Genomic DNA, 15,165 nt, shown 5'->3' with positions numbered 1-15,165 from the left:
GAAAGTACTTGAGTGGTATTTTGGGTTTGGAAAGAAGCTGCATTTTAAGATTCTTCAACTAGCTATTGATTTGCTGACTTTACCTGTAGTGTGTGCAGGTCAAAGTTGAAAATACCATGGGCTAAAAATTGAGGTGCTAACTTTGCCGGGGCACTAAAAGTAGCGCCCCGGAAAAATTAGCGCCCCCCCCGCGCTGGAAATTGAGTGGTTGCGCCCCAAGAGGGAAGCGGGGTGCTACTGGAAGCGCCCCGCCTCCCTCTTGGGGCGCTGCGAGTGAATATCATGGCGCTACGTGCCGCAGCGCCACACGCTACGGCACGTCGCGCTGCGGTATTGCAGGCCTTCCGCCCTTTCTTAAAGGGGAGGGGCCTTGTGCAGCGCGAACTGGGGCCCAGCTGGGCCCCCGGGGATCGGGAGTGCAGGCAAAAGAGCCCGGCACCCAAGAGAAGTGCAGCCAGCACTCTGCTGGGGGGGTTCAGGAGGCTGGGGACCGAAGCACAGGCAGGCGGCCAGCAACAAAAATGGCCGCCCCGCACCTCGCCTTTAAATTGCGCCTCCCCAGCTGCAGGTACGCCCCCGACCCTGTCGGACATAGCGTCCGGCAGTAAATCAGGGGGATCTCCTGAAGATCGTGGCCGGGGCGTGAGCGGGGTGCTGTGCACACCAATGACGTCATCGCCAGCGGCGCAGGGTGCTACCGGTTAGCACCACCACTAACCTCCCGCTGAATTTTGCAGGAGGCATGGGCAGTGTCGCGCCCGGGCGCTAGTTGGTTTGCGCCCCACTTAGCGTCCTCTTAAGGCACTACCAGCTGAATTTTTCCCCCCATGGCTCCTCCTGCTCACCCCCACCGCTCCGCCCCGCCCCCAGGTTTCAGCAAGTCGATCCTTCCATGTGTGTTACTGAACCATAACAACCAGGACGGACCTGTGTGCTCAGCTGATCTCAATCAGGGTGACAATACAACCAGCTTCCGCTCTCCTGGGCCCACTGCACAAATACATCAGTTTGTGTTCCTGTTTGTTTGCTATTGAGTGACACTTACTGGAAAGTGTACTTGTGTGAAAGTTGGGAGGGCACAGGAACAGACTTGGCAGTGGTCAGTCTGTTGACACCATCTAGAATCACACAAAAATGAACACCTGTGCAAGGTACTATATAGGGTGTTGCCTATTTTCCTTGGTACAGATGGAAATGCCTTAAATGTTAAAAATGACCTTCAGATGTAGCAGCAGCTAATTGTAGAGCCCATAATGCTGCTCTGAACACCTAAATTAGATCACATTATTCTGTATCTTCATGGTGCGTTCCAGGGAATTTGGGGAAAAAAGGTGGCTTTCTTGCGACTGGTTGGGGAACCAATTTTATCAGCACAGTATGCACTCAACCCCCCGGCGTCTCAGGGGAAGGACAGCAAGCAGCCTGTCCCTGCACATTTATCAATTTGATTCTCGTAGTCGAATTTCAAACTAGCGGCCTTATCCATTTGTTTGTGCAAGTGAGACTTCTCTGTAACATTAAGAATTTTCCCATCTCTAACAAGGAAACTGGTAATTCTGAGAACATGTTAACTCATACAATATCACAGCCCATCCCATCCTGAAGTGACAATGCTCAATCCAAACAAACCAAATTTGTACCCAGGAACAGCCAGAACCCAGCTCTTTCGCAATACAATAGTCATACCAACAGGGCACAGCACTAGAGGATCTTTATCAGTTAAATATTTACTTTTCTTTGAAAAGTCTATAAAGAACACGATTACTATATGACACAACTTCAGCTGAACAGGTTTTTTAAGTGTACTTGTCGCATTTAATCAGGCAGGCTGCGCGGGCTTTTCATCCGGGTCTGAATATAAAGTTAACTTCTTTTTAAATACAAAGTCTTTCAACAATAATACCACTTTTGAAAATCTAAGCAAAACATTTCAAATAGCGACTGTCTTTAAAAAATAACAAAGCGCTGCATCTTATTTTATAAAATATCTTTTCTCCTTTGGGCGCAGAGCAGTGATACGTGAAATACAGTGCGAGGTGAGGGAAGCTGCCACTGGAAGGATATCTTCGACTATAAACTGGTGCAGTGATACATTTTTGAATGTTATTGTCTTTTTTTTATTCAAGTGAACAAATAAATCAGCTAAAAACAAGATTACAAGATTCATACAGGTACTCTGGTTAGTGCACGGCTATTTGCATCAAGCAAAAGGCAGCTAGAAATATTATATGCTCGGCTATGAATTTACCTACCAATTTCAATTTTATAATAAATTACAATGTCTCTACTAGTCCTGTGGCCAACACGCATTCAGTTCCTAACATTAGAGGACATCTTCGAACAGAAATGGCAATATGGTAATTATAAAATTCATCACCAATATATAATAATATACAGCTCTGTAAATTCAAGACACCAATCCAATTTCAGGATTTAAATGAGTCAAGCCTCGTGGCCTTGGAGAGGTTTGTGCTCTCACGGCGCTATATAAATGCAAGTTGTTATTCTTGTTGGTTTAGGGCGGGTCCCTCCAAAGAGACAATTATTGCCTTAAGACACAATTACCACCCTGTAATTAACTATTATTTTCTAACTGGTCATCAGCTAAGTAAACACAAGAGTTACAATTAACTAGGACAGCAGAATTAAAAACTGGAGAATTAAAATTTAAAACTATTTATAGTAAACAATGAAGGGATAGCAACAGACTTCAGGAGGACTTAGACAGACTGGTGAAATGGGCAGATGAAATTTCACACACAAGTGCGAAGTGAAAAATTTTGGTAGGAAGAATGAGGAAAGCCAATATGAACTAAGTGGTACAATTTTAAAGAGGTGTAGTGGCGGGGGGGGGGGGGGATGTACACGAATCTTGGAAGGTGGCAGGACAAGTTGAGAAGGCTGTTAAGAAAGCATATGGGATCCTTGGCTTTATGAATCGAGTAAAAAAAAGCATGGAAATTATGCTCAACTTTTATAAAACACTAGTTAGGCCTCAGCTGGAGTAGGGTGTTCAATTCTGGGCTCCAAACTTTAGGAAGGATGTCTTGGCCTTAGAGAGGGTGCAGAAGAGATTTACTAGAATGGTACCAGGGATGAAGGACTTCAGTTATGTGGAGAGCCTGGAGGAGCTAGGGTTGTTCTCCTTAGAGCAGAGAAGGTTACGAGGAGATTTGATAGGGGTGTTCATAATTCTGAATGGTTTTCATAGAGTAAATAAGGAGACTGTTTCTGCTGGCAGGAGGGTCGGTAACCAGAAGACACAGATTTAAAGTGATTGAAAAAAGAACCAGAGGAAACATTTTTTTTTTTTTTTTTTTTACACAGCGAGTTGTGATCTGGAATGTGCTGCCTGAAAGGGCGGTGGAAGCAGATTCAATAATAACATTCAAAAGAGAATTGGATAAATACTTGAAGGGAAAAAATGTACAGACTAAGGGGAAAGAGCAGGGGAGTGGGATTAATTGAATAGCTCTATCAAAGAGCCAGCACAGGCACGATAGGCCGAATGGCCTCCCTCTGTGCTGTATCATTCTGCGATTCTATTATTAAAAATAGAAATAAAATCTATCTTGGCAAGTACACTGATCTAATATGATCATCTTTCTATTTGTATAATTTCTTACTGACCTGAATGAAAATTTAGTTAAGTATTATCCATTTAGCCTTTACAATAATCACTACAGTATACACAGGGAGATGTGTGCTGTGATTCAGTTCCTTCCAGTTCCTAGTCTATTATGCCATGGCTTAGTCTCTTTCAGATGAGACGTTAAACCGAGACTCCATCTGCCCTCTCAGTTGGATGTAAAAGTTTCACAGCACTATTCAAAGAGTAGAAGAGTTATCTGTGTCCTGGCCAACATTTATCCCTCAACTACACCATCAAAAACAGATGAACTGGTCATTGTCTCATTGTTATCTGTTGGAACTTGCTGTGCACAAATTGGCTACCACGTTTGCCTACAAAACAACAGTGACTACACTTCAAAAGTACCTAATTGGCTGTAAAGTGCTTTGGAACAACCGGAGGACCTGAAAGGCATATAAGTGCATGTTCTTTCTATTGATTTGGAACTTTAAAGCCACCTGCTACCTGCACAGTAAGACCACTAGCAATGCGGTCAATGGTTGTGTTAGTACAAAGTACTGGTTTCCATAATTGCACCGAGATTTAACAATGTCATCCCAGAAAAAAAATGAATAAAGGTCGTTGGCATAATAAGTAAAAAAGTGTGTGGTGGCTTTTTATGCAAAATTGTGGTAGTCAGGCAGCAAATTATGCTGATTATTACGACGAATTGATACTTTCTTCCCTCCCACCCACCCCACCAACAATCTAATTGAGAAGATGATGGAAAATTATGTGCATTTTCATTAGCATAAAATAAGCAAATTAATGTCCAATATGCGCTTTTTAAAAATGTGCATTACGCTGCTGCATTGCCTCAGAAATATCAAATCTGCTGCAGTATGCAGACGCTGTGCAGACGCTCCAAGGTGGGAGTTAGCTACTTTCATCTAACTGTACATTGAAAAAGCTGCTGGACAGGGTTTTCTGACGTGTTACGCTGTGGCTCAGTTCGAAGCACTCCCGCCTCAGTCAAAAGTTTGTGGGTTCAAGTCTGTCGAACACACTATTTGCTGTAAAAGTTGACCAAATTTCACCATCATGCTTCGTGAGGACAAAGACTGGTTGCTGTGAGAACTTTGCAAAATAAACTGTTTGACTCGTAAGCTGTAAAAGCTGCCAATTGTCTTTCAACAGATATGGAAAACAAGCTCATTGAAGTTCTGTGGGAACAGACTATTGACTGTGAAATCAGTGCAATAACAGAAACATCTCCAGACTATGGAATGTACCTAGACTTGAAGGCCCACAGTTGCCTAACGGACGAGGGTCTGGGAAACATCTGCTGACCATTATGCCGTATAGTTAGGAACACGCACACAGTGGGAGGGTTGCCAGACTTTGGGGTATAAAAGGTACTGTTTCAAAACATTCGGGGCTGCAGTCGGGGTTATAGTCGATGGCGACTTGGTCAGTTGCCAGTTAAAGTTAGTCATACGTCTAGTCATTGTTGAATTGACCTCTCATCTGGTGTTAGTACGTATGTGGTTTTGCTTATAATCACCTGAGCTTAAAGGAAATGATTTTAGATGTGTGCTTGTAATAAGTATATGAATTGAGTACAGTTTGTATTCTGGTAAATTACTTGTAACCTCTTGCTGATTTTTAAGTAAAAGAAGTTTCACAGATTCATTGGGTTTTGTGTTGTCTGTTCCACAGGTCTGAACTCTATAAACTGTCAGACAATCAGAATGTCCTACAAGTCCCACTCCAGAGTCTTGGCCAACACGAAGAGAGTGCTGCACTGTTGGAGGTGCGGTCTTTCAGATGAGACGTTAAACCAAAGCCCCATCTGCTTTCTCAGGTGGATGTAAAAGATCCCATGGCATTATTTCTGTGTCCTGGCCAATATTTATCCCTCAATCAACATCACAAAAACAGATTATCTGGTCGTGACCACATTTTAAAAAAATTATTTGTTCACAGGATGTGGGCAAGGCCTACATTTATTGCCCATGAACAACTGAGTGGCTTGCTCGGCCATTTCAGAGGGCATTTAAGAGTCAACCACATTGCTGTGGGTCTGGAGTCTCATATAGGCCAGACCAGGGAAGGACGGCAGGTTTCCTTCCCTAAAGGACATTAGTGAACCAGATGAGTTTTTACGACAATCGGTAGTTTCATGGTCACCATTACTGATACTAGCTTTTTATTCCAGATTTATTTAATTAACTGAATTTAAATTCCACAGCTGCCGTGGTGGATCACTAGTCCAGGCCTCTAGAATACTAGTCCAGTAATATAACCACTACACTACCGCTCCTGGTAGCTGTCGCCATTCCTACGTTACAACTGTGACCACGCTTCAAAAGTATTTAATTGGCTGTAAAGCGCTTTGGGACATCCTGCGGCACTATATAAATGCAAGTCTTTCTTTCTAATGACTCAGTAAGTAAATAGAGCACACAGCACAAAGGTCCCATGTCTGTCCTGGTTAACGTATCTAAGCAGAGTCAGAAGTAGAGGCACTCTAAGTGGGCTCATTGGGCAAAGTCCCACTCCTGACCATATTCCATTGACCTCTGCTGAAAGTCCACGTACGTGGCCATTGTGTGAGATCATGCTTGGGTTTGGGCATGATGCCCTCCACTTGGGAACAACCTAGCACTATCTAAGCTTACGAGAGAGTGCCTACTTTATTAATGTACTGGACGGTTGCAGGTACATGTGAAGCTGTAACCCAGTTTTAGTGGTGGTGGATTAAGAATTAAAGCTAGCCAGGACATCTGGAGAACTATTCTGCTCTCCCTTGAAAAAGTGCCATGGCATCTTTTACACCCACCTGAATAGGCAGCCAGTGCCTCGTTTTAACATCTCGGGTGAAACACAGCAACTCCGACAATACAGCACTCTCTCAATACTTCACTGAAATGTCAGTTTGGATTGTGAGTAGGACTTGAACCGATAACCTTCCGACAGAGTTACCATAGAGCCAAGCAAGAATCAGATACCAGCAAGCCAAAAAAAATCTAAATAATGCAATATTTTCTCATTAGTGGTTTTACAAAGCATTCTATAAACTACAAAGATCTTATCCTGCCGAATCTCCCCACAGAACAAGCAGTCCATGTGCAGTTACCACATTAACAACTTCAAGTACGTTGCTGAAAAAAATATTTTGTAAAGGTTTTCTTCCAGTTAGGTCATGTTACAGTGAGGTAGATGGATTTTAAGGAGAGAGTAAGAAGTATTTACTCTCTCAGTTCTGGTCTAGGTCAACACAAAGAGTATATCTGTGTGGCTTTATTCTTTCAATGGATGTTCTCTACATCACAGTCCACATTGCCATTTTCATTTCCCTTGTCTCTGCACACAAAGAATGAAAACCAAATGCAACCTTTAGATGAAAGGTGGTTAAAAGGCAAGGCCTGCACACAAAATTCAGTCCCAATTTTCAAGTTATGCACTGCTCTGATAAAACATGGCAATTTGGGAAGCAGAGAGATAGAGTTGGTTGCAGGATAGGAATTTCTCTGCAATAAAAGCTGTGATACGCAAAACTGAGGTGGTACAGTGTCACCTCTGCTGGGAGGGTGTAATTACAGCGCACAAAGTTTACATTTATATAATGGTTAGGAAGGAAAAAACCGACAGGAAGTACATGAAGACACAAGATTTTTAAAATATACTATAGATGGTCTGAAGCCATCTTGCTAAAGCCAAGGTAAGTGTCATTTTTTGTTTCTTACCCGCTGACTTGAGATGCTTTTCAGTTACTCGAGACCAGTGAGTTTTTAATTAAACGTTCTGCATGATTATAGTTATGTTCTGTTTGCAACATGTTTTTGCAGCTTAAAATTCTATACTTTGTTTGCATTTAACAAAAAATAAAGCACTGCCATGCCTGTCACAACTTAAACAAAGAAGGATAGCATGCAGGTACAGCAAGCAATAAGGAAGGCAAAAGGCATGTTGGCCTTTATTGCAAGGGGGTTGGCGTATAAGAGTAAGGAAGTCTTGCTACAATTGTACAGGGTCTTGGTGAGACCACACCTGGAGTACTGTGCACAGTTTTGGTCCCCTTATCTAAGGAAGGATATACTTGCCTTGGAGGCGGTGCAACAAAGATTCACTAGATTGATTCCTGGGATGAGAGGGCTGTCCTATGATGAGAGATTGTGTAGAATGGGCCTATACTCTCTGGAGTTTAGAAGAATTAGAGGTGATCGCATTGAAACATACAAGATTCTGAAGGGGATTGACAGGGTAAATGCTGAGAGGTTGTTTCCCCTGGTTGGAGTGTCTAGAACTAGGGGGCATAGTCTCAGGATAAGGGATAGGCCATTTAAGACCGAGATGAGGAGGAATTTCTTCACTCATAGGGTTGTGAATCTTTGGAATTCTCTGCCCCAGAGGGCTGTGACTGCTGAGTCTTTGAGTATATTCAAGGCTGAGATAGATAGATTTTTGGACTCTAGGGGAATCGAAGGATATGGAGATTGGGCGGGAAAGTGGAGTTGAGGTCGATGATCAGCCATGATCTTATTGAATGGTGGAGCAGGCTTGAGGGGCCATATGGCCTTCTCCAGTTCCTATTTCTTATGTTCTTACGTTCTTATGTAGCTATAAACCCATGTCATTTTCACAGCACACTATTTCAAGGCTACTGGCAGAGCAACTCATTATAAATGACTTATCATTGGAAATGCTACAAAAAAAAGTATTCAAGTCTTTAGGTTGGTTATTTGAGTGAATATTTCTATTGGAAAAAAATCTCCATTTCTCAGTGCCAAAACATACAGACAGCAAGCTGCTGAACGGATATACCACTCTTCCCTCAAACAAACCAGAATAGCACAAAAAGGCTGTGTGTGTAGTACAACGGGAGGTTTGTTGCTGATCGTAATGGAAATCTTTATCAACTATAATCCATTTTAAACAATGGAAGATGGGCCCTTTGAGCGAGTATACACAGGCAGAGTTTAGGTTGCGGATATAGAATGCACACACACCTAGTTACTCTTTCAACATAGTCATGGTAAGCAATGAACCCTGGATATATAAGCAGCACATGTTCTCATACCCAGCCTCTGGATAACACCTTCCAGCTGTTCTTGCACCAAGCCTCAAAGTTTCTTCATCAGCTATGCAATGGATATCTGCCTTCAGCGTGATGGAAGTAGCTACATAAGGCAGCTTGCGATACACCAGTCACCTTCATTTCTTGACACCCAAATGCAATGCTGCGTATCAGAGTTACCAGTCACCAACTGCTTAATAAAGATTCTCACATGAGGACTTGCAACAGAGATGTTGGTGCCATAAGGCTGACACCTCTACGGCAATACTCAGCGACAGGTCAGTGTAGGCTAGAACCATCCCTCCTCGCAACTGAGGGAGATAAGACAACATCAAGACAATACCCACCAACTGGGGCTAAACTGCACACAAGAGTCATTTAAATATTGCCATAGGCTCAGAACGTGTACTCATTCCACGCTGAGAAGCCTATCTCTAGGTATTTACATACCAGAAGTTTCTGTGCTCGTTTCCCCCTACAATGTACATGTGCGCATCAGCACAAAGAAAACAATCTGGGCTCCAGTTTTTTCATGTTATTCTGTGTTGCTAGTGTCCCAAAAATTGTATTTCACATCAACACTTTGCATTACATCGACTGCAGCAGGTTAATATAACTTTTTTGCAAGTATATTAGGCAAACAAATGCTTTATAGAGGAGTGGGACATTTTTGATGATCAGCACAATTCTACTAAATGTTGCTGCCAATTTAAGCAAACAGGCTTGGAATGCTGGAGGAGGATATGAAAAGGTGTTTTCGTTCTCAAAGTGGTGACATTCACCCACAAGTTGTTTCACTCACCATCCATCAGCAGCCAGTGCCCTGTTAATACCCAGATAAGCACAAGGAAGACTGAAAGGGAAAATGAGAGCAGTTCAGCAGCATTGAATCGTCCACAGCAGCCAAATGAAATTCTGAAACAAGAACAGAACAGGAATTATGGTTAGTTGGTTTTTCCATCAAACAAGTAGAGAAGTCACACAGATCGCATTGTCCCCACTGCTGCTGGGAGCTGGCAGAGAATGCAGCCGGTATGAATTGCGAGTGTGCAATAGCAGGCTTGCTCCATAATCAGTAGAATGAAAAAGACTTTTGACTGTAATCCATGAGGGAGCCAATTGAATCCATGAGGGAGCCAATTGAAAGGATACAAATCAAAGCCTTTTTACATATTCGCAATTACAAAACAGAACTCCCTCGCAAAAAAGATCTCCTCCAGGTTTTATGCTCATTTATGCATTAAATAGGCAGCTGCTCATAGGAGTCCCCATATACAATATGGCAATATTCTCAAAAAAACACACCCTAAAATGTTTTAGATTAAGCACATAATCTAGGCAGTGCTGCATTGTTGATGGTGCCATCTTTTGGATGGGATATTAAATTAAGGTTCCACCTACCAGTATCACTGCAGTTCAAAGGTAACTAATTTATTGCTGTGAATCCATTTGGGATATTCTGAGGAAGTGATCAGGCACTATACAAATGCAAGCTCTCTCGAACTAGAAAATCTGTTTTTCTTCCATTTTAGTCTCCGGTGGGTGGAGAAGTCTCTTGCGACACTCTTAACTTCATTAGTATTTTTTCCCCACTTGCCCACCTATCCCACTAAATCCCATGCACTTAAATAATGCAAATACAGGTAGACTATCCTTTATCCGAAAACCTCGGGACCAGCCGTGTTTCGGTTTTCGGAAAATTTCGGATTTCGGAAGGTATTTTATAAGATTGGGAAATTTGTCGGGGGTGGGTCGGCGGGGGGTCGGGGTCGTGCGCCACTCTGGTCATGTCGTGCGCACGACTTACGCTGAACGAAAAAACCTTCGGTTTTTAGAGGGTTTCGGTTTTCGGAAGTTCGGATAAAAGGTAGTCTACCTGTACTGCGAACACTGAATCTGATGGTCTGATTTGTATTTCTTCCACAATGTGAAGCAGTAACCTACCAATTGCAGGTGTCAAAACAAAAGTAGCTTTCCCTAACCTCAATCATTTATCTTTAGTGTAACTTTCCCCCTTTGAAAAGTTATTAGCAACACCTTAAACCTTCATGTACAAGAATATAGTTATGAAGAATATGTTGCTTCCTTGATTTGACGTTTAAAGCAATTGCCTTTATAATCGAGAAACCAGTAAAGGCCAAAACCACTGTGCAGAACACCAAAGTTGAAAAGAGACTTGTGAAACAACGAGTTACTGAGCAGGGGGGCAGCTGTTTCGGGGCAGCTTTTTACATCTCCTGCTGGAGGTCTTGCCATACATCAGCTTTGTCTAGCGGCTTAACTCAGCTAGAATGTGATCCCCAGCAGAGTTTTCTTATTTCTCACAGCTGCTGTTAGACCTTTAAACCCAATTATCAGTTCTTGGTACTTATTTTCTCCCTGCTAGATTCTGACCGCAATCCCAACTGATGCATGTTCTCCAAAGTACAGTGGCAGCTGAAGAGCCATGTCTGCTGATTCAGTTAGGGTCATCTAAAGTGCAATCAGTTCTTTAAGCTGTTGGTGGCGCTGTCCATAACGTCAGCATAATGCAATGTATGCCAAGCTTTGGATAACCTCTCCAGACAAAGAAGAAAAGGCCATTCACCTTACCCGTCTGGTACCCCAACACTCCCATCTCTGCAACCGTATTTTGAACTTAGACAGAGCAACAGAAAATCCATAATAATGTAATAAAATATTGAAGTAGTAATTACATTTCAAGCTGACAGACTACAATAAACCTAACTATTACCACAAATCACACACACTACACAAGCCCATTCCACTATTGGCCAGATTAGCACTGGAACATGACATGAATCCACACCCAGAGAAGGCCATTAAAAACATTTAACAGGTTACACTCAATTTCATTGTAGCATTACTTTAAAACAGATTTGTAAAATGATTTGCTATGACAAATCAAAATGAAATCTATGCATAATTCAACTGACCCACTTACTAAAGCAAGGGAGGCTCTGACAATGGCTCAGTTGCTATTTGTACTGCTTGATGTGATTTAAAAGAAAGAACTTGTACTTATATAGCACCTTATCAGGTCTCTCAGGATGTCTCAAAGCAGTTCACATCCAATGAATGACCTGGTGAAATACTGTTACGTAAACAGATATTTACATGACAACATACACAATTAAAAATAGATACAAATTGAATCCCCAGTGTACGGTGAATTAATTGATCTTAGTCTGGATAGCAGGAGGAACGTTACAATTAGCCCGCACTAGGAATTGGAGCGGGGGGAGGGGGGAGGGGGAGGGGGGAGGTGAGAATAGCCAGGAGCACAACTCTTGACTTGCCAATGATTTCTGCTGGATCCACTGGGTGACAAGATGTTGGGTAGCTTGCTGACACTTATTGTCAAAATTCAAACATGAAGAATGGCACCTTAGGCGAGATACTGGAGGTTGACCACCACCTACGGAAGAACATCCCAGCACCAGTCAAAATCTTAAACGACAGGCGGAAACAAAATCAGAAGGGGGCAGGGGCATTTAAAAAAAAACCTTCCCAATGGCAGATTTAGGAAGGCAGTGCAGCACTGAGCAACTCAGTTCAGGAAGTTAAGTTAAGCCTGTGCTTAATTGGTAGACTGGCCTCCCTATCCCTGGGCTCAATTCCAAAACAGAATTTTAAAAATCCTTCATCGCCGTCAGTGTTCAGTTCAATTACTTAAATATCTCGAACCGGATGAGGCAGGCAATCCAGTACTAACTAAACAGGCTCATTGCTCTCAAGTACTACCAACTACCAGGTCTCTCTCCTCCAATTCCAACCAATAATAGGCAGGACCACTGATGGGGGGTGAGCGATCAAGTCGAATTCTATTTTTTAATATATGGGATTCCATGAGTTTTGCTGGTGTTTTGGGAATTGTATTCCATGATTACATCAGTTTCTAATTAGACCCATTGATGTACTGTAACTGCAAGGCCAAATTCTATTTTTATTACAAGAAGTTAAGGAATTTTTACTGGTGTTTAATTAGTGGGGAAGGGCATCATGTTCCACAATTCTCTCCACTTTTGTGTGAAAACCACCAATTATCGGCCTCGAGAGCTAAAGCAGCATTACAAGTTAATGCAACAGAACACAATAAAGACAACACGTATCAGGAGCATATCACCTTGTGTACATGGTAGTAAAATCCTACTATGCACGCTCGTAACGACAGTACAGGCATACTGGTAACTTATTTCTGACTACAATTCCAGTGGTATAATGGGGCATCCAACTCACGGTTCTCAAATTTTCTAAGACCCGCAGTCTGCAAAGCTTAGAACATCTTTCTTCATCACATTTCGCTCTCGTTTCCTCCCCAGTTTCTCTCCCCCTTCTTTGCCAGTTTGGCATAAAAATAAAACAAAAAAGGTGACTCAACCGTGGCTAACGAGGGAAATTAGGGACAGCATAAGATCCAAGGAGAGGACATATAAATTGGCCAGGAAAAGCAGTAAACCTGAGGATTGGGAGCAGTTTAGGATTCAGCAAAGGAGAACAAAGGGATTAATTAAGAGGGGGGAAATAGAGTATGAGAGTAAGCTTGCAGGGAACATAAAAACTGACTGTAAAAGCTTTTATAGATATTGTGAAGAGAAAAAGATTGGTGAAGTCAAGCGTAGGTCCCTTGCAGTCAGAATCAGGGGAATTTATAATGGGGAACAAAGAAATGGCAGACCAATTAAATACATACTTTGGTTCTGTCTTCACAAAGGAGGACACAAATAACCTCACAAAGATGTCAGGGAACATAGGGTCTAATGAAAGGGAGGAACTGATAGAAATCAGTATTTGTAGGGAAATGGCGTTAGGGAAATTGATGGGGTTGAGGGCCGATAAATCCCCAGGGCCTGATAATCTACATCCTAGGGTACTTAAGGAAGTGGCCCTAGAAATAGTAGATGCATTGCTGGTCATCTTCCAAAATTCAATAGACTCTGGAACTGTACCCATGGATTGGCAGGTAGCTAATGTTACCCCACTGTTCAAAAAGGGTGGTAGAGAGAAAACAGGGAATTACTGACCGGTAAGCCTGACATCGGTAGTGGGGAAAATGCTACAGTCCATTGTAAAGGATGTAATAGCAGAGCACTTGGAAAAAAGTGACCGGATCGGACAAAGTCAACATGGATTTACAAAAGGTAAATCGTGCTCGACTAATCTACTGGAATTTTTTGAGGATGTAACTGGTAAAATAGATAAGGGAGAACCAGTGGATGTGGCGTATTTGGATTTTCAAAAGGCTTTCGATAAGGTCCTGCATAAGAGGTTAGCGTGTAAAATTAAGGCACATGGGATTGGGGGCAAGGTATTGACTTGGATAGAGAACGGGTAGGCAGACAGAAAGCAAAGAGTTGGAATAAACGGCTCTTTTTCCAAGTGGCAGGCAGTGACTAGTGGGGTACCGCAGGGATCGGTCCTTGGACCCCAGCAATTCACAATATATATTAATGATCTGGACGAGGGAACTAGATGTAATATCTCCAAGTTTGCAGACGACACAAAGCTGGGTAGGCATGTGTGCTGTGAGGAGGATGCCGAGAAACTCCAGTATGATTTGGACAGGTTGCGTGATTGGGCAGATGCAATATAACGTGGATAAATGCGAGGTTATCCACTTTGGTGTCAAAAACAGGAAGGCAGATTATTATCTGAATGGCAATAGATTGGGAGAAGGGGAAGTGCAACGAGACCTGGCCGTCCTTGTGCACCAGTCGCTGAAAGTAAGCATGCAGGTGCAGCAGGCGGTTAAGGCGGCAAATGGTATGCTGGCCTTCGTAGTGAGAGGGTTTGAGTACAGGAACAAGGATGTCTTGCTGCAGTTGTACAGGGCCTTGGTGAGACCACATCTTGAGTATTGTGTGCAGTTTTGGTCGCCTTATCTGAGGAAGGATGTTCTTGCCATGGAAGGAGTTCAGCGAAGATTCACCAGGCTGATACCTGGGATGGCAGGAATGACGTATGAGAGATTGGGTCGATTGGGCCTGTACTCGCTGGAGTTTAGAAGAATGAGAGGGGATCTCATCGAAACTTATAAAATTCTAACAGGACTAGACAGACTAGATGCTGGAAGGATGTTTCCGATGGTCAGGGAGTCCAGAACCAAGGGTCACAGTCTAAGGATAAGGGGTAAGCCATTTAGGACTGAGATGAGGAGGAATTTCTTCACCCAGAGTGGTGAACCTGTGGAATTCTCTACCAAAGAAGGCAGTAGAGGCCAATTCATTAAATATATTCAAGAAGGAGTTGGATATATTTCTTAAGGCTAAAGGGATCAAGGGATATGGGGAGAAGGCAGGAACAAGGTACTGAATTTGGATGATCAGCCATGATCTCATTGAATGGCGAAGCAGGTTCGAGGGGCCGAATGGCCTACTCCTGCTCCTATCTTCTATGTTTCTATTCCCCCCACCCCGCCAGCCCACTGACTTTTTTCTCCAGTTTCCCTTTTTTTGCCTCCCCTTTCTTATTCTTCTTGTAACTGCTCCTCCACTTGTGCTGCATTATCCTCAGT

General features: G+C 42.8%; 1 protein-coding gene across 2 annotated transcripts in view; it reads right to left on the bottom strand.

Annotated features, from left to right (window-relative positions):
- sppl3 (signal peptide peptidase 3) overlaps nt 1-15,165 on the bottom strand; it is a 271,477-nt gene that overhangs the window by 53,868 nt on the left and 202,444 nt on the right. For both annotated transcript variants that reach the window (XM_085961834.1, XM_085961835.1), the window contains exon 6: nt 9,454-9,566. In XM_085961834.1, the coding sequence (XP_085817960.1) occupies nt 9,454-9,566 (113 nt within the window). The remainder of the gene's footprint in view (nt 1-9,453; nt 9,567-15,165) is intronic.

Source organism: Somniosus microcephalus, chromosome 19 (genome assembly GCF_052327205.1).
Source record: "Somniosus microcephalus isolate GS21.2 chromosome 19, FLI_Smic_1.0, whole genome shotgun sequence".
NCBI classification, from domain to species: Eukaryota; Metazoa; Chordata; class Chondrichthyes; order Squaliformes; family Somniosidae; genus Somniosus; species Somniosus microcephalus.
Note: the sequence above shows the minus strand (reverse complement) of the source record. Positions and strands in the feature narration are given on the sequence as shown.